This window comes from Camellia sinensis, chromosome 10 (genome assembly GCF_055761805.1).
Source record: "Camellia sinensis isolate YWXY chromosome 10, ASM5576180v1, whole genome shotgun sequence".
NCBI classification, from domain to species: Eukaryota; Viridiplantae; Streptophyta; class Magnoliopsida; order Ericales; family Theaceae; genus Camellia; species Camellia sinensis.
The window spans coordinates 182,813,755-182,834,394 of NC_138970.1; the positions used below are offsets into that span (position 1 = coordinate 182,813,755).

The window sequence follows — 20,640 nt, forward strand, 5'->3', positions numbered from 1 at the left end:
AGTACAAGGCATTCTTTCCAGTAAAAAAAGGTGCGCATGTGGTCAAGAAGATGGAGAAGTTAGAAAAATTATGGTGTGTACTATATGTATCTTATAATTATAAAAAAAAAAATAGTATAATTTCATATTTTTGTGAATCATAATTAAAAAAAAAAAAAAAAAAAATCCTAACCAAATATTACATGAAGCATAACTAAACATATATATGGTATAAGATGTGTATGATAGAATTCTCCTAAAACTCTTCATAAAGTTCAAAGCTACTTAAAGGCCAGTTTTGACCCTAAACTTAGCTTTTACACTCTAATGAAATGAGTAAATTTGCTATAAAAATTACCCACACAGCTATAATTTTATCTCAACAACTTCATAACAAGACTCAATACTTTCATTATTAATTGTTGATGGAAATGAAGTTAGAGATTATTTAATTTAAGTAATCAAATTGACACATCTAATATACTGAGAACCAAAATAATTATACTTTGAAGACCATTTATGTAATTAACCGTACTAAAAAATATTTTTGGGATGATGATTTCTTCAGCAGGTTTGAGATATGGAATTGTGGATGGAGGTGGAAGTTGATAGGCACGGGGCTTTTGAATTGATTTAATTCTACTTTCTGTCTCTTGAAATGGAAATGATTGGTCCAAGTTTTATTAAAAACCAATGCCACATAAGCATCCCCTTCCATGTTTCCTCCAACATGCTGAAGTGGGTATCATTCTCACCTTGACATCATCATCACCTCCATGACCTCCATGAGAGAGAGTGAAAAAGAACTCTTATCAGGTTCCCAATTCCAATTCACTTTTTTGTGTTTTCAACATTCGTTCAGTTCTATTCTAGCCATTATGTGTTGTTCCCTTTTTGTGTATAGAATAAATCAAAATTAGTAAGTGACTATATGGGGAAAAAACTATGGAGTATGGAGGGGGTTTAGGATTCAAATTTCATCGCTTATCAAATAAATATGAACTAAATCTTTTTATTTTTAATTCCAGAGCTATGGTAAACACCTGAAAATGGTAGAAAAAATTTATCTGTTTCTTGATAAGTATCGCAAATGATCTTGATATTTGACTTTCTATGAAAAAATAAATAAATGATATTTACATAATTAGAGTAACATTGTCAAATTATGATATTTTAACATTATCACGTGTCAAAATCTGATTTTTGATATTATGATTTTATGGGGAAGAGAGAAGTATGGCTGCTAATGACAGAAGTCCTCATGAATCTGCATTCTGCCATCCGACTTTTCTCTGAAAATTCCATATGAATTTCTTGGAAGAAATTATTACATTGGTGTGCGGGGGTGATTTCCGCACTATGAAGAAGGGTTGAACTTCGTGAATGAACACCGTGCTCCGGGAATTGAAGATCTGCACAGAGTAACAAACGGTGAGGCTGCCCGACCGGGGTTTGGTCGGAAACCCCTCCGATGGTAAAGTCAGGGACTCAGGGAGAGGAAAAAGAGAGAATACAAAGAGTATATGTGTTGAGTGTGTCCATTTTCGGATCCCTTCTGAGTGAATAGTGTTCACCTTTTATAGGAGAAGGTTGTTTGTCGTTCAAGTCCTTCTCTCTCCGCCATCTGCCCAACGTGTCTTATTCGTGGTCGTCTCCTATTGGAGGAGGACGACCACTCCGCCTGATACTCGGGTGCAGGTCTGTTTTGTTTGTCTCATTAGCGGACATCTCTCATTGGAAGAGGACGACCACTCCGCCTGCCATTCAGACGCAGGTCTGTCATATATGCTCCTTGTCCCTCTGCACCTCCATGTCTCCACGTTATGTTCATACAGAGGGAGAGGAGCAGAGTTGTTTGTCTCTAGTGGACCCAAGAAAGATCTTCAGTGAATTGGCCTTCTCTAAGTTGGTCTGCTCTAGAACGGTTGTCCAACCAGGAGGTCCAACATGTTGCTCAACCCACTTCGGAGTGGTTCTGTCCATCCAGAAGGTCCAATATGTTGCTCAACCCACTTCGGAGTGGTTCTGTCCATCCAGAAGGTCCACCATGTTGCTCGACCCACTTTGGAGTAACGCTCGTACATTGGGCCGAACTCCTATGATTGTCTTACTTCGGAGCAAGTGTTGGCCATAGGGCCGAGGTCCGACCTAGCTCCACCTTGGAGTGAGTATTGCATTGGGCCTAGCACCAAGACTTGATTAATTTTCACCCACTTCAATTGGTTTTCATATTCGCCAATTTTTCTGGGGAAAATGGGAAAGAAAATCCTGTAAAGCTCCTTTCTATTGAGTATGGACCAGAGTGTTATCCACTACTACTATAGGTCATCTGTACAGTGTAATCTTTGTCCTATATGTAGTATGCATTTCTTTGGGGGTAAAACAAATGCCAAAAATAGTGGGATTGTAATTCTTAAAAAGCAGCTCATTGTTGTTGCTCTCACTTTTCATTTTCAGAAATATATTCACACCCCATCCCCACTTGCTGACTCTGGCCAAGACAGGAGAGTGAGACCCAACTCTGAAGCAACAGAAGTTGTATATAATAACAAAGTCTGATTCTATACACATATTATTGAATTATGAAATAAAATATAAAATCTAATTGATTTAAAGTATATTAAATTTACAATTTTAAGTAGGGCTAACACTCTATCAAAGGTATGTAAACAAATTCATTTTGTTAAGTCATGGGATTTCAATTCATAATTTAATTTAATACTGTCACTAGTTTTCGTGACGCATGACAAAATGACAACATAGCAACAAAACTAAAAATATGAGGTTCAAGTGAAACTATTGCAAAATTTTTCTTAATGGTGCAATTTGTCCTAATAACAACAAAGAAAACAGCACTCTCTTCATAAAGACACAGAACTGAGCAACCCCTTTTTGCCTCTCTCTCTCTCTCTCTCTCTCTGTAGCCTCTTTCCTCTTTATACTACTGAAAGTCATGCCATCTTCTTCACAATGGAAAACTATGGCATTGCCATTGGCCATAGTATTGTTTGAGGGGCTAATCCTTGTGATGGAAGTAGAATCTTCTCTGTTGTCTACAATGGATAGGATTAATCAGCTACCAGGGCAACCCCAAGTCAGCTTCGAGCAGTATTCTGGGTACGTGACTGTTGATGACAAGAAACAGAGAGCTCTGTTCTACTACTTTGTTGAAGCAGAAATAGATCCACCTTCCAAGCCTCTTGTTCTCTGGTTAAATGGAGGTTTCTTCAACTTCTCACTTCCTCATGCACACCCCCTACACATGTCTATTCTATTATACAAAGTGTACAACCTATTTCTTGTGAATGTTTTCTGAAACTGTGAATGAATTTTTTTTCTTTTTTCTTTTTTCCAAACCTATAATTTGGTTAATTTAAAACTCTACATTCAGTAAAATAGTTGCTAAATGATTTTCAGATTTAACCCATCCTTCTCATTCGTTAAATTACTCAAAATTTAGAAGTAAACTTGCAAAAACATTGCATTTGCACTGGTTAAGTAGCCAACTTCTCCAAAAGCTTAAGTTGTTAACAATGTATCAAGCTATTCAACACCCTCCTTCCTGTGCAACCCCATCTTGCACGATACATAGAGAGAGAAGAGAATGCAAACGAAACCAAATGCAAATGGAGATAATTCAACCCAAAACTTCTCTCAATCTCAACTCTGAAACCTTGTTAAAGTTACCAACTTTCCCGAAGCTTAAACTACTATGAAATGGTCCAAAAATGTATATCAAACTGTTCAACAACAACCGCCACTAATATATATATATATATATATATTGCAAATGGTATGTATTTAATATTATTGGGTATCTAAATTTTGTTTTGATGTTGATTGTAGGACCTGGTTGTTCTTCGTTGGGGGTTGGGGCATTCTCTGAAAATGGGCCTTTTAGGCCTAGTGGGAAGGTACTGGTCAGGAATGGATACAGCTGGAACAGAGGTAGTGTATTGTATTATTGCCTTTTTAAGTTGTGCACAAGTGGGTATTTTGAAGCAATGCATGAACTGATCTCATGTGATTGTGTGTGTTTATTGATTTGCAGAAGCAAATATTTTGTATTTGGAGACACCAATTGGAGTTGGTTTCTCTTACTCAACTGATTCTTCCTCTTATGTAGCTGTCAATGACAAGATTACAGGCATGTCTCTCCAATTTTATCCACATTTACCCAACTTTCTTTAATTTCATCACATTGATCATTTCCAAAACCAAGTTTTCCGTAGAGTAAAAAAATGAAGTCCTCGTGTATATATTTTCTAAAAACATCTCTATACTCAAATCACAAGTCAACTTGTTGGAAAATGCAACCTATAATTTTTACCTCAAAGTGAAGTGTATGATGTAGATTCAAAGTTGGTATGATGTGGGTCACATCCAAAATGAATGTGGTCCATAGATATATTTTTCTGAGTACGTAGCCTTGTTTTCTAAGAGTTCTTTATTATATTTTTTTTGGGTACAAGTTTTATGAATCTTATCGGGGTGTAGTACTATGTAAGTTTTCAATTTAATTTCATGTTCAAAGTTCACCTTTTTTTATTTTTTCTTTTTTTCCTCTACTTGGACTAGAAAAAAGTCCCACTTTACAGATAGACAGACAGCCTTTGAATTCTGAACTCTTTGTCTCTGTCTTTGTTTTTCCATTATAGCCAGGGACAATCTGGTGTTCTTGCATAGATGGTTTGCCAAATTCCCACAATACAGAAATAGAAGTTTGTTCATTACAGGAGAAAGTTATGCTGGTAAATAACTTTCACTAAAAAAAATATTTTTCTAAAATCAGAATACTTAAGATAGAGTTAACGACTAATTGTTTTGCTCGCTTACGAACAGGTCACTACGTACCTCAACTAGCAGAACTTATTATTCAATTCAACAAGAAGGACAAGTTGTTTAATTTGAAAGGAATCGCCGTGAGTAATCTAGTGATGAAAAATTCAAACTTTTGGTTGTAAAAAAAAAAACCCAATTGAATTCTTGTTGATTTATGAACACTTTCAACACGATTTTATGATCTGTATTTAAGTTTTTTACTTGACTGCAGTTAGGTAATCCAGTTTTGGAATTCGCAACTGACTTTAACTCGAGGGCTGAGTTTTTCTGGTCTCATGGACTGATATCGGATTCCACCTACAAATTGTTCACTTCCACTTGTAACTACTCACGTTATGTGAGCGAGTACTATAGGGGCTCTGTGTCTCCAACTTGTTCAAGAGTCATGAGCTTAATAAGAATTGAAACGAGTAGATATGTTGACAAGTATGATGTTACCCTTGATGTCTGTATATCATCTGTGCTCTCCCAATCCAAAGTCCTCACTCCCCAGGTGAGTTCAACCAATTTTTTTCATTTTCCAACTTTACTTTGTGATCTAATTTGAAATTTGTAATCCATTCTGATTTGTTTTCTATAATTGGACAGCAAGTTGCAGAGACTGTAGATGTATGTGTGGAAGATGAAACTGTAAGCTACTTAAATAGACGAGATGTGCAGAATGCTCTCCATGCACGCCTTATAGGAGTCAAGCGATGGCTCGTTTGCAGCAAGTAATTCTCTTTCATAAATATCAATAATTAACCAGTCTTACGTTGATATATTAAAATAGAAAAACCAAAATCCTCCTAAAGCACTTTTGTCAATTAGCTAGCTTTTAAGTTGAAGCAGCATAAAAAAATACCAAATCAATTATTCCGAATTGTAGGGTGTAAATTTGAATAACAAAACAATCATGCCTCCATTGAGAAGGCTGGATGTTGTCAAAAGAAAAGCTTAGGAAGGATCATTGGAAAATTTAGCTGGTTGTTCTGCCCCCACTTTACTGCAAGAATTTCTTTACAAATGGAGTGATAATGCACTTCTGTATTCTTGAATGCACCACTTTTGCTACAAACTGAGTTCAATTACACCTAGATCAATTTGTAAATGAAACATGTCACTGTGAAGAGTTTTCTTGAACTGTGTTGTTTCTTTGGTGAAGTTGTTTAATTCATTTTTTCTGATCCATGGATATCAGTATCTTGGATTATGAGTTGCTTGACTTGGAGATACCAACAATCTCTATCGTGGGAAAACTCATCAAATCGGGAATCCCTATGCTGGTTTACAGGTATTGCCACTGAACTTCAAAGCATAAGATCCTATGTAGTTGTTTTAGTTGATTTTATGTTTGGTTTAAATCACAGTGGAGATCAAGATTCTGTTATCCCATTGATTGGAAGTCGAACGTTGGTTCATGGACTAGCAGAAGAGATAGGGCTGAAAACCACGGTGCCCTACAGAGTTTGGTTTGCAGGGATGCAGGTAATTCATGCTAAACACTTTGTTTTTTGTTTTTGTTTTTGTTTTTTGGCATTCCTAAAATTCACCAGAAACCTAGTGAAAAGTAGGTATTTTCTCAATAAAGAGAAATTTCCCCCAAAGATGTTTTGATTAATCTTCTCTTTCAGGTTGGTGGATGGACTCAAGTCTATGATGATGTCCTTTCCTTCGCCACCATTAGAGGGGCATCACATGAGGCTCCTTTCTCTCAACCCGAGCGATCGCTTGTGCTGTTCAAGGCATTTTTGGGAGGCAGGCCTCTACCGGAAGCATTCTGATCTATCTGATTAATCCCAATTGAGATTGTAAGTAAAGTTTGATAAGTGAATGCATTGTTGATCTTTGAGAATGAAATTTTTTGTTTGTTTGATTGCTAGGTTTGTCCATGTTATGGGACTTCCAAATCAAAGAATTTTGTAAAGGTCTCAAGAAATGAAACAATATTTTGCCATATTTCTTCTTTCTACCGATGTGAATGAAAGGGTAAGGAAATGTGAATGAAATATAAATCTCTACTCGAATCCAAGATCCAAACACAACATAAGAGAACCGAAGGTCAAATTGCTCGAAAATCAGCTCAAGCAATGTATTTAATCATAGAATCTTGAAACAATTATACAAAAAATTGCAGCTCAAGACAACAAAATTCCACGCACAATCAAATTATAACACACAAAATCGAAAGGATAACTACAAAGACTAGTTACAATCAACAACTTCTAGATGTGTTCTTAGAGCAGGGAAAAACTATAATAGGAGCTCCAACCTGCATTTTTAGACAATTGAACTCCAGAGCTAAAATTGGCTTCGATAACATGACAGATATGCTAAGGTTTCTTTCGTTTTCTCCAAGCTCTCTGGTCATGGAATCCACAAAATTGGAACTCTGCTGTTCAGGAGACTGTTCAGTGTCATTTTTTGGTTTCACAGGCAGTCCTGACACCTTTGCAGGATGCACCGCTCTTATCCTGCATGAGATAACTGTATTAAAGCACGTGAAATATATCTATTTAAAAAAAAAAATTATATCATTAGAATCAAATAACATAATTTGTTTGCAATCAGACTGAGCTTGCCTTGGAGCCTAGGAGTACAACTAACCTGCACTCAATTTGGCAAGAATACTTGAGAAGATGAGGATTATACTCTGTACGGCCACTGCAATTTTACAGAACGGAAAAAATTTAGTTTTTTTCTAAAGCAGACTTTAATAATTGTAGACAATTGCAGAAATTACCTAAAGCTTGGAAGTGACATATTGATTACTGGCCCCGTCAACTTGTTCAAATTTGGCTCTGGCACTGCCTTTGCCAAAGCTGAGATGAGAGAGATAATCAAAACCAAAAACCTAAAAAAGAAACAAAAAAAGAGAGAAGAAAAGAATACTTCAACCAACTCACCAGCAGTACCAACGCTGATGGTGCAGATATCTGTTGCCACAGGGCCCTTGACTTCAGTCACTTGAATATCCAAGCAATTCATTGGCTTGTTGAATGCAGTACCAACGCCAATCATGCCCAAAAATCCATTTGCTTTGCTTTCTGATTGCCTTGGTATTGCTGTAATTCGCTGCTGTAAACAAAAACCATATACACAAAAACACCTGGGTTTTTTTAATTTTTTTGAGAACTCAAAGGCATCCCAGTATATGCTTTAAGATGAACGAACAAATTTGTTTGCAATGTAGAGTTTCAGTGGCTTACTGATAATTCTTTTATCAGTAAAATTAACATCTATAACCCTTGTTTGAGAAAAGTTGATCATTTGAAAGAATCACATACATCAGAAAACGAGAACAACTTAATGTTTGAATTTCGATATATGACAGCAACAATAAAATGCTCAACTCAAACGCCCACCTTGGAAAACCGAGCAGCTTGACTTGGAAGTCCCACAGCCTGTGAGAATGAATACAAGAAAAGTAGAAACACCGCACTTCTTATTAAACGAAATCTAGCAAGTATGACAGCATTTCCTAATTAACCAGCCATACTAAACCTTTTTTTTTTTTTTTTTTTCATTTTCCCTAATGTTATTTTTCTTTTAAAAATTATGCCAGAAAATAATGAATTTTCCATAACTGATGAAATCTGAAATATCAAAAATATATACTTGGGACTCTGTAGCTTCCCACCTTTCGTCCATGAACACATGCCTCATCACTGCTCACAAGCACCCTAGCAGCCCATCTGTTCACAAAAAGTATGAACCTTGCTTACTTTCTAACTGCTTTAAAGTTACAGTTTCATGGTCTAATTAATGTGCTTCATGAGTCATACGAGCTGAATCAGCCTTGTCAAAATGTTCGTTTGCACATTTGGCTTACTGTTCAAGTTTTAGTCCCGACTTGTAAAGATTTTTGAAGTGGGTTATCTTTACAAGCACGGATTATTTGCTGAGCCTTGTCAAAATGGTTACTGTTCAATTTTTGGCTTACTGTTCAAGTTTTGGTCCCAACTTGTAAAGATTTTTGAAGTGGGTTATCTTTACAAGAACGAATTATTTGCTATTAGCTTATTGTTACCTTGTGGGTTATCTTGTAAACACAATTATTTGCTATTAGCTTTGTGTTACCCAAAATAAATAGGTAAAAACTTACGCACAAGATGTGGGTGGATTCCATACAATTCCTGCAATCACCACGAGCTGAACAAAACAAAATACCAAGTCACTATTCTAGTTCACAATCCCCCCCCCCCCCCCCCCCCCCCCCCCCCGCGGGAAATTGGTTTCAACTTAATCAGTTTCTAGAAACAATATAGCACTCATTTCATGCTTTCCCATGATTACAAAGATGCAATTCAATCCAGAGCTATCAATTTAAGGTTAAAACACAAAACCTCATCAAAGATTCCAACCGGACTGTCATCATAACTGGCAAGAAAGAAGCCACCAAGCGTGTATCTGTCAAGTACAGACTTAAGTTAACTAATGAGAAATGAAAATTCTCAAAACTCCTCATTTGCCTCACTAAGATTATAGTAAGGATATACCCAAAAGCTTCAACTAATTTGAACTCTTTTGGGACGAAAGCTCGAGCAGTTTCTGCTTTGACAAGATGAAGTTGATATAGGGCACTGCAAACAGAAACCAGGTGGTTGTGCAAAATTACTTTCATGCTGGCAAAGAAACATACATAATGAAAGCAATAAATCCAAGAAGAGAAGAACTCTTGCCTGCCCCTGAATACCCATGGTGGCTTGCCATACCCTGAAGGTGGTTTTACTTCTTTAACCTCCATGAAGAAACCAATAGTCCCTCAGAAAGTAAGGAATTTGAGCTCCATCCACAGAATGCCTACAGGGAAAAAATGGAGAGAGAAAATAATAGCATCAACATATGAACGATGGACTAAATTGCCCCACAATGCAATTAATTATTGACAATTAGCAAAACTCAATAGTGAAACTAACAGTCGAATCAAAACAACTTGTACATAACAAAGAACTACACTTTGGATTCTTGATAAAAACCAGCATGATTATGCCTTTTAAGAAGGAAGGAGTAGCCTTTGTAGGTTCAAATGACATCTAAAACTGTGTTTGGTTGGGAGATTTAAAAAAAAATTTAAAAAAAAAGAGAAAATAATGTGTAAAATTAGATAAAATATATTTTATTCACATTTCACTAGGGATGGCAATCTGAAACCGGCCCGATGGTGACCCGACTCCCCGACCCTGAATTCAATGGTTATTCACCGAAAAATATCCCCTATGGGCCGGGGACGGTATGCAAAAATTCATCCCCGATGATATTCGGGCCGGGGACGGGGACACATATTTCAGCCCCGGCCCCGGCCCCGATCCCCGGCCCGGATGTCCCCGAAGCAATATATATATATATATATTATACATACTTTCTATACTGCTTCTTTCTCTCTCTCTCTCTCTTTCTTTTATTTCATTTGTTTTTCATTTCACATCTAATCTCCCTCTCTCTCTTCCCTCCCATCTCTCTCTCCCTCGCACTCACTCACTCACCGTCTCTGATCTCTCTGTCGTGCTCACCGTCTCTCATCTCTCTCTCCCTCTCACTCACCCACCGTATCTCATCTCTCTCTCTCCCTCTCACTCAAAGTTCCTCTGTTACAACTTACAAGCCATTAAAGAAGCATCTGAAGCAAGCCATTGAAGAAGCATCTGAAGCAAGCAGATCTGAAGCAAGCCTCTGTTACAACTTACAATCCTTTCATCCATACATATATATATAGATATATATTATGATTATTTTAACAGATCTATGATTTTTTTTTGAAATCTATGTTTTTGAAATCCTTTCAACAAATGTATGGTCCATCCTGAGATTTTTTTTATGCCTACACTAACCAACTTGACCGATCAATTTTATGCCTACACTAACCAACTGGATTTTTTTTGAAATCCTTTCAACAAATCTATGTTTTTTTTTTAGATATAGATCTTTATATATATGGATTCAGATCTTTTTTTTTTTTTTAAACATATCTAAATGTTTTTTTCAAAATCTTTATATATATAAATGTTTAGTAGATCTATAATTTTTTTTTGGATCTGTGTGTTGGATTTAGATCTTCTCATTCAATGTTTTTTTTTTTTTTGACCGGGGAATTTTCGGGGCCGGGGAACCCCGATCCCCGTTAGGGGACGGGGCGGGGATGGCGATAGGTTCCCCGTCAGGGATTGGGGACGGGGACGGGGGAATTTGTACTATCGGGGATCGGGGACGGGGGGTGTGATCCCCGGCCCCGCCCCGCCCCGCCCCGTTGCCATTCCTACATTTCACGTCCGTTTTTCCTTCTCCTTTTCGAAATCCCAACCAAACACAGGGTAAAAAATTTCCCAAGACATACTGCAAGGAAATGGATGTGGAAAAAGCTTCAGACCCCTAAATTATGACTCGCACAATAATGTAGACTATTTTATGTCAGTTACTGATTGGTTTAAAAAATCAACCCTATGTCATTAGAGGTGAATTTAAGGCTCGTGTTTTAGGTTTGTCAATAGATAATGTTTTGTCCCCATACCACCCAAAAAAGTGTATTATAAAATATATTTACATTTTATTTAATTATACATATCTTTTCTCTTTCTCTCTCTCTCTTTTCAAATTTTTTTTTCTAAATTTTCAACTAAACAGAGCGTAAATGTGGAGAAAAGACCAACAGATTGGCCCGGTGGTCGAGCGCTCCCTCACTAGACCTAATGCTTATGCTACTTCCTTTTTCCTTATCCCATCATACAGATTCTTAAAAAAAAATTTAAACAAAACAAAACAAAACAAAATAAAATAATAATGAAATCCATGACAAAGAGAGAGAGGATAAAATCACAAAATCAGTAAGAGCACATCAGTAGAATAGGATAACTAAATAGGAAAAGGCATATATATTCACCAAAATATTGAAAAATGAAGGTGTTAGCACACATTTGGTAACAATGAATAGAACCCATGATGAGTGTTTTCAGAGGAAAAAGCAAAAAAGGAAAGCACTTTTGTTGAGAGAGAGAGAGAGAATTCAAGAAAGTTTTTTTACTTGCGGATTTTTTGCCACAATCCCAGAAGCTTAGATGCAATCCCAGAAAGCTTTGGCGTGAAATTTCTTTGTGGGTTAAGAGTAGGGATGTGAATTTGGCACTTTGTGGGTTAAGAGTAGCGGTGGTGGTGATGAGAGAGAGAGAGAGAGAGGGGGGGGGGGGTTTGTTGTTGGTGGTGGTGGTGGTGATGAGAGAGAGAAGCATGAGTCATGACATCAGCAAAGAAGTGAAGTGGATAAAATAAAACCATAACTACTTTTTCTATCCAATCCAATTCCAATCCCCAATCCCAGTTCCAGTTTCCCATGACCACTGATTTGGCGCCAACCGATTACTCAATGATAAGTTTTTATAATGGCGGTGTTTGACAACTTGAATTTTTTAGTTTTTTTTATTAAAAGATAAATTAATTATAAAATTAAAAAAAATAAATTCAAATAAAATATCACATCAAATTTTATAATTATTTTATTTTTTTTTTTCACACAAACATCACATTCAATCACAAAAAAACTCAACTATCTTCTCAAATATAAAAAAAATAAGTGCTAAATTTATCCATCTTAGAATCAACAAAACAAAATTTTTCCAAAAAGGAAAACTTAATAAAAAAAGAAAAGAAAAAGTTTTTATAGAATTCGATTGAGGCGTTGAGAAACTTAAAAAAATAAAAAAGTTAGAAAAAGTATCAGAAATATAAGAACACAAGCACATTATCTTTTACCTTTTCAAGAACTCACCACCTCCTCTTCGATCTATAAAAAATTGGAAAAAACATTATATATATGCTGGTTGAGCTAATCAAATGAAGGATTGTTGAGATGAGTTTTTAGTGCATGCAGGAATATTATAAACATTTTTTAAAGTATATTTTGGTACATTTGAAGCTTCTTTGAAATCACAAATGATGCCTTTCAAGTTAATTAATAAATATATATATTTTGAAGCCTAAAGTTAAGAGTAACACACTATCCACAGACAATTACATGTATTAAAAATATTGATGTACTTACAGATACAAATATTTCTTTTGCAATAATATTTTTGAATATATCGATATATTTGGTATGTGTTACTTTATCATTGCTCTAAAACTAAACCCGAGCTAATTTTGTTATTGTAAGTGGGGACAAGGGAATGTTTCTTCAATAAAACTTAGGAAATTACACCTGTGAAGATTAGAAGTGATTAAAATATGAGCATTTCTCTTCACCAAATAACTTTTCCATACTCTTTAAGAAATATTACAGTACAATAGTGCTTTTACAAAATATTTACTATAATTTTATGAAAAATTATTAAGATTTTAATTATTAATGTTCCTAAAATTAATTACTCTCTCATTGATGTTTTTCTTATAATTGCTTGTAATTTATTTATTTTTTGTGAAAAAAATTATATAAGAGTTTTTAATGTAATTTTTGTTTATAATTTATGGGTTAGAATTAATTTAAATAGTTTAAAAAAGGGAAGATTCAAATCTTGGGTGTAGGAGTTTTTTTTTTTTTTTTTTTTAAATTCAAGATGAAAGTTTCAAATCTTGTGCAATTTAAAGACTTGGACATCAGACTAAACATTTTAGACACAAAATTAAAAATGTATTATAAATTATCATAATATTTTTTATATTTTTTTTTATAAAAATTTAAAAATTAATAAAATAAGCAGTTATACTTTAGGATCAGTCAAACTTTAACCAGTCTGTTTTAGTTTCTTTTTGTCCACAAATTCCTCATAGTCCAATAGGTGACAACCCCAAATTTTATTTATTTATTTTATTTAATTTTTATTAAAATAATCTTTTGCCCTAACTACTGTGGGCCTAATAATCGAAGACATTGGACTGGGTCCTGGCAAAAATCGTTTATATTGCAGTGCTTTCAAGGCGGGGAATTCTATTTATACTTAGCCTCTGTTTGGCAAGTTAGTTTCCAGGTTTTTTTTGGCTATTTTAGCCACAAAAATAAAATAGGCTATTTTAACCATAACAAACAAAACATCACATCCAATCCATAATCATTACATTCTTCTCTCACAAAAAAAGTCAAAAAAGCCAAAAAGCCAAAAAGCCCTTTCCAAACCAAGCTTTTTAGCCAGGCTAAAATAGCCAAAAAAGTCAAAAAGCCAAAAAGCCAACCCACTTCCCAAACCAAGCCTTAAAAAAACATTTATGTGAGTCTAATTTTGTAAGTATATTTTATTAAATTATTTATAGTTACAATTTATTTTCAATATATCTTATTTTTTTTAAATTATTCTTTTGAGATACACTCAAATAAAATTAATTAAAAATTTTAAATTACTTTTGAAAAATCTTTATTTTGATCATGTATATACATGAAATAAGATCAGGAAATTCGACACCGGCGAAGGCGGCACTAGTAACGAAACAAAGTGAATTTAAAAGTTTGAACAATAATAACGAAAAACAAGCTAAATATTCGCTTTTATCTAATACAAAATATAGAAATCAATAATTGTACTTTTATATTTATGTGAATATTTACATCTTCTTTGATGGGTTGTTTTAAAAAATTATTTTGATTATTACTCTCATTTATTGTTGGATTTTGTTCAAACTTTCTTATATTTGCAAGTAACAACATAATAAAAAATGATGACATTGTTGATAAATGTGAGTTTTGGAGTGAGGAAGAAGAAAACAAAATAATAATTGAAATTTGGGAAGAAAATGAAATGATTAGAATAGGAAGAATACATATAATTAATTAAGGTGTATCATGAAAAAAAAATATATATTTTAAAATTTAATATGTATTGTTTTTATTAATAAATTTATATTAAAATATAATAAGAATTAAAATTTTAAAATTTGAATTTAGCGTACTAGAAAGGAGATTCTATTTGCACTTAAAAAATCGTTAAGTTCAATTTTTCAATACAATTTATTAAATTATTTAAAATTATTTTTTATTTTTAATATATCCTATATTTTTTCTTAAATTATCCTTCAAGGTATATCAAAATAATAAACAAATCAAAAATCTTAAATTAAACCACTTCAAAATGCGTGGTTCTTATACTATGTCAATATCAATTGAATCCATTAACATTAATGTGGATATGGTAAATGAGGTCAAGGAGGTAGAGCAGTGCGTGGTATGCGTATTCATGATTTGCTTCAGGAATAAAGCTTGAGACCCCACCCCAGTGACCCCCAATGATCTCCCAGTGCCACATGGCATCGCGTGATTGGAAGGAAAGAAAAAAAAAAATGTTTTTGGCCTACTGGGGGTGCTGGGTGCCACTGGGGGTCCCTAGCACCACTGTTTGCTTCAGTTAGGAATGTTATCAGGTGTCAGAGACGGAATTAGGAACTCATTTGCAAGGGGGCAAGACATGAATTCAGATTTAACATATATAAATTATATAAAAGTTTCAATTTATTTTAATTTTAAATTTATAACATTTAATTTAAATAAAATTAAATTTTTTTAAATATGATTAAAAAAAAAACTTAATAATTGAAATCATAAGTCCTAATTTATAATTTTTTCTTAATATGTAAAATTAAAAAAATTATAATTATATCAACGTGACATTAAAAAAAAAAGATAATAAAAATTGCACTTTGCTTGGTTCTTATTTTTTAAAAACAGTTTTCAGAAAATTCTACACTTTTATTTTCCGTATTTTTTTGTTTTTACTAAATTTTTTTAATATTTTATGCAAATTTTTTACTTTTTAGACACACCTAACATAAATACACCTAAAAAGTAAAAAAATTGTAAATTTTTTTTTAAAAAATTCACTAAATACCAAAAATACAAAAAAAATATAAGAATTAGTACATTTTTTGTATTTTTATGTATTTCTTAATTTTTTAAAATATTTTTTCACAATTTTTTTACTTTTTAGACACATCTAAGTAAGGTGCATCTAAAAAAGTAAAAAAAATATTTAAAATTTTAAAAATATTCACTAAAAATAAAAGAATACAAAAATCAAAAAACTCAATTTTTAAAAAACTTAATTCAGAAAATTCAAACCAAAGTGATTAGAATTTAAAAACAATAATAAAACCACATACATATTGTAATAATGAAAAGATTAATGACATAAGCAACACTTTTTTCTATGTTCCTAAGTTGATTTGACTTAAAAAAAAAAACCTACACTTTTAATCAACAAAACACTGTGCAACAAGTCAAAACAGTTGGTGTATGTTTGGTTTGGTTTTGAGGGAGTGATTTTTAAAAAAAGTTTTGGAGAGAGAGTTTAAAATTTTTTTTGATTTGTTTGATTGTATATTTTGAAAGTAATTTTAAAATTTGAAAGTTTAGGATGATTTGATATTTTGTTGTAATTGAGTAGATGTGTGTGAGAGAAAAAGTGATTGAGAATGAGAGAGGAGAGAGAAAAAGTGATTGATTGATGTGTAAGAAAGAGAAAGTGATTTTGAAAATTTTTTGAGAAAAATCTCAAACCAAACAATTTTTTGAATTTTTTTTTTTTAAAACTCATCTCTCAAAGCTAAACCAAACATTTTTTTTTCCGGTCCATTGGCTCTTTCTCATCGAGAAAAAGAAGTGAATTTTTAATTATATTTTAGGGTAAATTATTGACACCTCTTGGAGTTTACATTTATTACAATTTCTTCATCATTTTTTGAAAATTACATACCCTCCCTGAGATTTAAAATTTCATTATAGATTTTCCCCTTAGTAATTTAATTTTTTTAAATACTAATTTTACCCTCACTGGGTAAACTACATTGACACCCCTCACATTTTAGAAATTACAATCCCCTTCCTAAAGTTTAAAGTAACATTACCAATTACCCCATCGGTTAGTATTAGTTGGAAAAAAATTCATTGAAAAAAAAAATAATTGGAAAAAAAAATTTAATTGAAAAAAAAATTATTTAAAAAAATTAATTGAAAAAAAAAAATTGTTAGTAAAATTTCTAAATTTCTGTTTAAAAACCAACGTAAACTCATTTTTTGAATTTATTTTTTTTCCTCAAATTTATAAACTGAGACAACAATTTATAAACCAAAAAAATTATCAAACAAGTTTTTATCACAGCTTTAAAATTTTTTGTAAATATAAATTGAAAACTAAAAATGAAATGGTTACCAAACAGGCTTCAGATGATAAAAATGTCGTAAAATTAACAAATAATTAAGTAAGTTACCAATGTAAGAAATGACTTATCAAAAGATTCTTAGGTTATGTATGGTTTGATTTTTAATTTTTTTTAAAAAAAAATTAAAAAGTACTTTGGTTAAGAAATAAAAAATAAAAAATAATTATCATTTAAGGGTAAAAAATAATTATCATTTTAATTTTTGGACAGGTTATATACATACGTATGACTGTTTTAGTTTAATTTGTAAAAAATTATTTCTAACCACTCGAAAGATAAAAATTATATAAAAATGATAATTATTTTTTATTTTTTATTTTTTATTTCTTAACCAAATTAATTTTTAATTTTTAATTTTTTTTTTCTAAAAATCAAACTATACATAACTTAACAATCTTTTGATAAGTCATTTCTTATATTGATAACTTATTTAATTATTTGTTAATTTTACGATATTTTTACCATCTGAAGTCTATTTGGTAACCATTTCGTTTTCAGTTTTCAATTTATATTTATAAAAATTTTAAAAACTGTCATAAAATCTTGTCTGATAATTTTTTTAGTTTATAAATGGTTGTTTCAGTTTGTAAATTTGAAGAAAAAACGTAAATTTAAAAAAAGAGTTTACGTTGGTTTTTAAATAGAAATTTAAAAATTTTACTAACAAAATTTTTTTTCAATTAATTTTTTTTCAATGAATTTTTTTCCTAACTAATACTAACTGATGGAGCAATTGGTAATGTTATTTTAAACCTTAGGTAGGAGATTATAATTTTTAAAATGTGAGGGGTGTCAATGTAATTTACCTAGTGAGGGCAAAATTGATATTTAAGAAAATTAAATTACCGATAAGAGAATCTGTAATGAAATTTTAAACCTCAAGAAGAGAGATGTAGGTCTTGTTTGGTTTGTTTTTCAGAAAAAATTTTGAAAAAAATTTTCTACAAATAAATTTTCAAGAGTAATCAAACCAAACAAATTTTTCTAAGAAAAATCTCAAAATTTTGTTTGGTTACATACTTTCCAAAATCACTCTCTCTCTCATATACATCAAATCAATCACTTTTTCTAAAACTCTCCCCAAAACAATTTTCCAAAACTATTTCTAAAAAAAAACAAACCAAACAAATTTTCGTACTTTTTATCTCAAAAATTATTCTACAAACACAAACTAAACACACCCGTAATTTTTAAAAGATGAGAGGGAGAACTGTAATAAATATAAATCTCAGGGGCGTTAATGTAATTTATTCTATATTTTATTTCTTATTTTATGTTCAGCTTTTTTTTCTTTTATTTTAATGGAAAGAAAAGACCTGAGCCATCTAAGAGCATCTCCAACGGTGACTCAAATTTTTCACCAAATTTGAGTCAAAAATGACCCATTTCACTAAATTGATACCACTCGCTCCAACGGTTCACCTTTCACCAAATCTATCCCGGGACAACCGGGTGGTCGACCGGCCTGTTGACCGGTTAGGCAAATTTTTTTTTTTTTTTTTTTTGCTAATTGTCTGAACTTTTTTTTGAACTTTCTGAACTTTTTCGGGACGACCGGCCGGTTGACCGGTTAGGCAAATTTTTTTTTTTTTTTTTTTTAACGATTTGAACTTTTTTTTCCTGAACTGTTTGAATCTTTTACTGGTTGACCAGTTGGTCAACCGGCCGGGCAACCGGCTGGTTGACCGAAGTACCTCTTTCAACGGTTAGTAACAGTGATTTGGTAAAATCTGTGTCTCGTTCTCAGTTTGATACTTTTTTTACTGAAATCTCATTTTGATATCAATCTAGTGCAACGATTGGAACTTGAAAAAATAAATTTTTTATCAAAATTTAAATTTGATGCTGGGTTTGATTCACTATTGGAGATAGTCTTAGGAATAGGTGTGACTCATTTGACAAAGACAAAAGCAAAGCAGAGGAGCCATCTTTGCTTTATTTATTATTAATATTAAATTCAGAAGTAATATATATTAATATTTTTTTTTATTTGAGCGAGGGGCCGTGGCCCCTGTTTTTCTGAGCGTTGGTCCGTCCCTCGCAAGTGTGCTATGACAGGTAGGGCTGAGCAAGAAATTCGTAAAATCCGTAATTTGATCCAGTCCAGTCCAATCCGATAGGTTTAGATTGGTTTTTCGAATCCGTGGTTTGGTTCCGAATTGAAGAATTAAAAATCCGTAGTCCATGGATTGGTTCCGGATTGAACCTCACGGTTCCGGATTGGAACCGATCCGGACCGTATACAAATAGTCTATATTTTTATTATACATCCTCCCCTATAGTATCTTCTCTTATTCTATATAAAATCTAAACTCAAACCTAAACCTCGTATAATATCTTCTTTTATTACTTTTGTTTTTTAGTTTTTAGTTTTAATTTGTAATGATCTAAATACTTATGATGAAACTAGTTTTTTTATGATTGTTTAAATTCTAAAACATTATGTCGCTATTATAAAAAAACATGTTGCTATTGTAGAACTAATATAGCGCTATGTTTATATTTTTATAAAATTAAATTATTATATATATATATATATATTTTTGTTATTTAATTATGCGAATCCGTGGTCCTAAACCGATCCAATCCGTGTTGAAATGGATTGGTTCGGATTGGTTCAAAGATTTAAACGGATCGGATTGGTTCCGATTTTTCAGGAACCGTAGATAACGGATTGGTCCTGGTTTTATCCCAATCCGGTCCAATCCGGACCATGCTCACCCCTAATGACAGGAGGGTTTAGAAATAAACTTTTTTATTTAGGTGTCGTTTGGTAACACTTACGTTTTCAGTTTTCTATTTATATTTATAAAAATTTAAAAAATTCAAATAAAAATTTGTTTGGTAAAATTTTTAATTTATAAATCAGTGGTCTCAGTTTATAAATTTGGCAAAAAAATAAAAATACAAAAAATGTGTTTCCATTTTGAGTTTTCAATTTTTTTTTTTACCACCTAACACTAGCCACCACCCGCTACCATTTTCCACCACTGTCTTCCGCCACCACCAGCCACCAGCCACCACCAGCTACCACCCACTTGCCACCTACTCGCCACCACCACCCACCTCTCGCCACCCACCACCATCACCTACCACCCACCCGCCGCCACCACCACCACCACCACCACCACCATCACCTACCACCCACCCGCCACCCACCTGCCACCACCACCCACCACTACCACCACCCACTCGCTAACACCGACCACCCGCCACCGTCACCCACCCATCCAGCACCAGCACCAGCACCACCACCCGCCACCCACCTGCCACCACCACCCACAACCCGCCACTACCACCCACTTGCTACCACCCGCCACCGTCACCCACCCACCACCACCCACCACCACCTGCCATCCGCCATCCGCCATCCACCATCTGCCTGCCACCACCACCCACCACTACCACCACCCACTCGCTACCACCGACCACCCGCCACCGTCACCGTCACCGTCACCCACCCACCTAGCACCATCACCACCCGCCACCCACCTGCCACCACCACCCGCCACCCACCTTCTACCACCACCCTCCCGTTACCACCCGCCACCATCACCCACCCGCCACCACCTACCACCACCCGCCATCTGCCATCCACTTGCCACCACCACCCACCAACCGCCACCACCACCCACTCGCTACCACCTAGGCCTGTAAATGGATCGGATCTGTCAAAATTCGAATCCGAATCCGATTAAGGCAAACCCGAAT

At 33.6% G+C, this 20,640-nt stretch overlaps 2 protein-coding genes across 7 annotated transcripts; one reads left to right on the forward strand and one right to left on the reverse strand.

The window, feature by feature from the left end:
• Positions 1-702: 702 nt before the first annotated feature.
• Positions 703-6,759, forward strand: LOC114279016 (serine carboxypeptidase-like 45). The gene is made up of 10 exons (XM_082893079.1): positions 703-3,200; positions 3,826-3,927; positions 4,031-4,130; positions 4,642-4,730; positions 4,822-4,901; positions 5,033-5,314; positions 5,410-5,534; positions 6,002-6,094; positions 6,171-6,288; positions 6,435-6,759. The coding sequence occupies exons 1-10, from the start codon at positions 2,933-2,935 to the stop codon at positions 6,582-6,584; spliced, it is 1,407 nt and encodes a 468-aa protein (XP_082749205.1). The 5' UTR covers positions 703-2,932; the 3' UTR covers positions 6,585-6,759.
• A 101-nt stretch (positions 6,760-6,860) lies between these two features.
• LOC114279015 (protein NEOXANTHIN-DEFICIENT 1) lies at positions 6,861-12,138 on the reverse strand. Of its 6 annotated transcripts, none has more exons than XM_028221169.2 (11): positions 11,819-12,138; positions 9,483-9,603; positions 9,300-9,383; positions 9,147-9,210; positions 8,906-8,952; positions 8,441-8,495; positions 8,166-8,204; positions 7,707-7,875; positions 7,544-7,622; positions 7,408-7,464; positions 6,861-7,274 (listed from the first exon to the last, which is right to left on the reverse strand). In XM_028221169.2, exons 2-11 carry the CDS (start codon positions 9,545-9,547, stop codon positions 7,016-7,018), a joined length of 918 nt encoding a protein of 305 aa, XP_028076970.1. In that variant the 5' UTR covers positions 9,548-9,603; positions 11,819-12,138; the 3' UTR covers positions 6,861-7,015. The 6 variants fall into 6 exon arrangements, with proteins under 6 accessions (XP_028076970.1, XP_028076968.1, XP_028076971.1 ...); XM_028221167.2 differs by having other exon boundaries at positions 7,707-7,878; XM_028221170.2 differs by lacking the exon at positions 8,166-8,204 and having other exon boundaries at positions 7,707-7,878.
• Positions 12,139-20,640: the final 8,502 nt, after the last annotated feature.

Coding starts and splice junctions, on each gene's coding strand:
- LOC114279016 (XM_082893079.1), top strand. CDS start 2,933: ATGCCATCTTCTTCACAATGGAAAACTATGGCATTGCCATTGGCCATA. Junction 4,131..4,641: donor AATGACAAGATTACAGGCAT/GTCTCTCCAATT, acceptor CATTATAGCCAG/GGACAATCTGGTGTTCTTGC. Junction 6,289..6,434: donor TTTGGTTTGCAGGGATGCAG/GTAATTCATGCT, acceptor CTTCTCTTTCAG/GTTGGTGGATGGACTCAAGT.
- LOC114279015 (XM_028221167.2), bottom strand. CDS start 9,547: ATGGAGGTTAAAGAAGTAAAACCACCTTCAGGGTATGGCAAGCCACCA. Junction 9,384..9,482: donor CCATGGGTATTCAGGGGCAG/GCAAGAGTTCTT, acceptor TTCTGTTTGCAG/TGCCCTATATCAACTTCATC. Junction 7,465..7,543: donor ATGTCACTTCCAAGCTTTAG/GTAATTTCTGCA, acceptor GTAAAATTGCAG/TGGCCGTACAGAGTATAATC.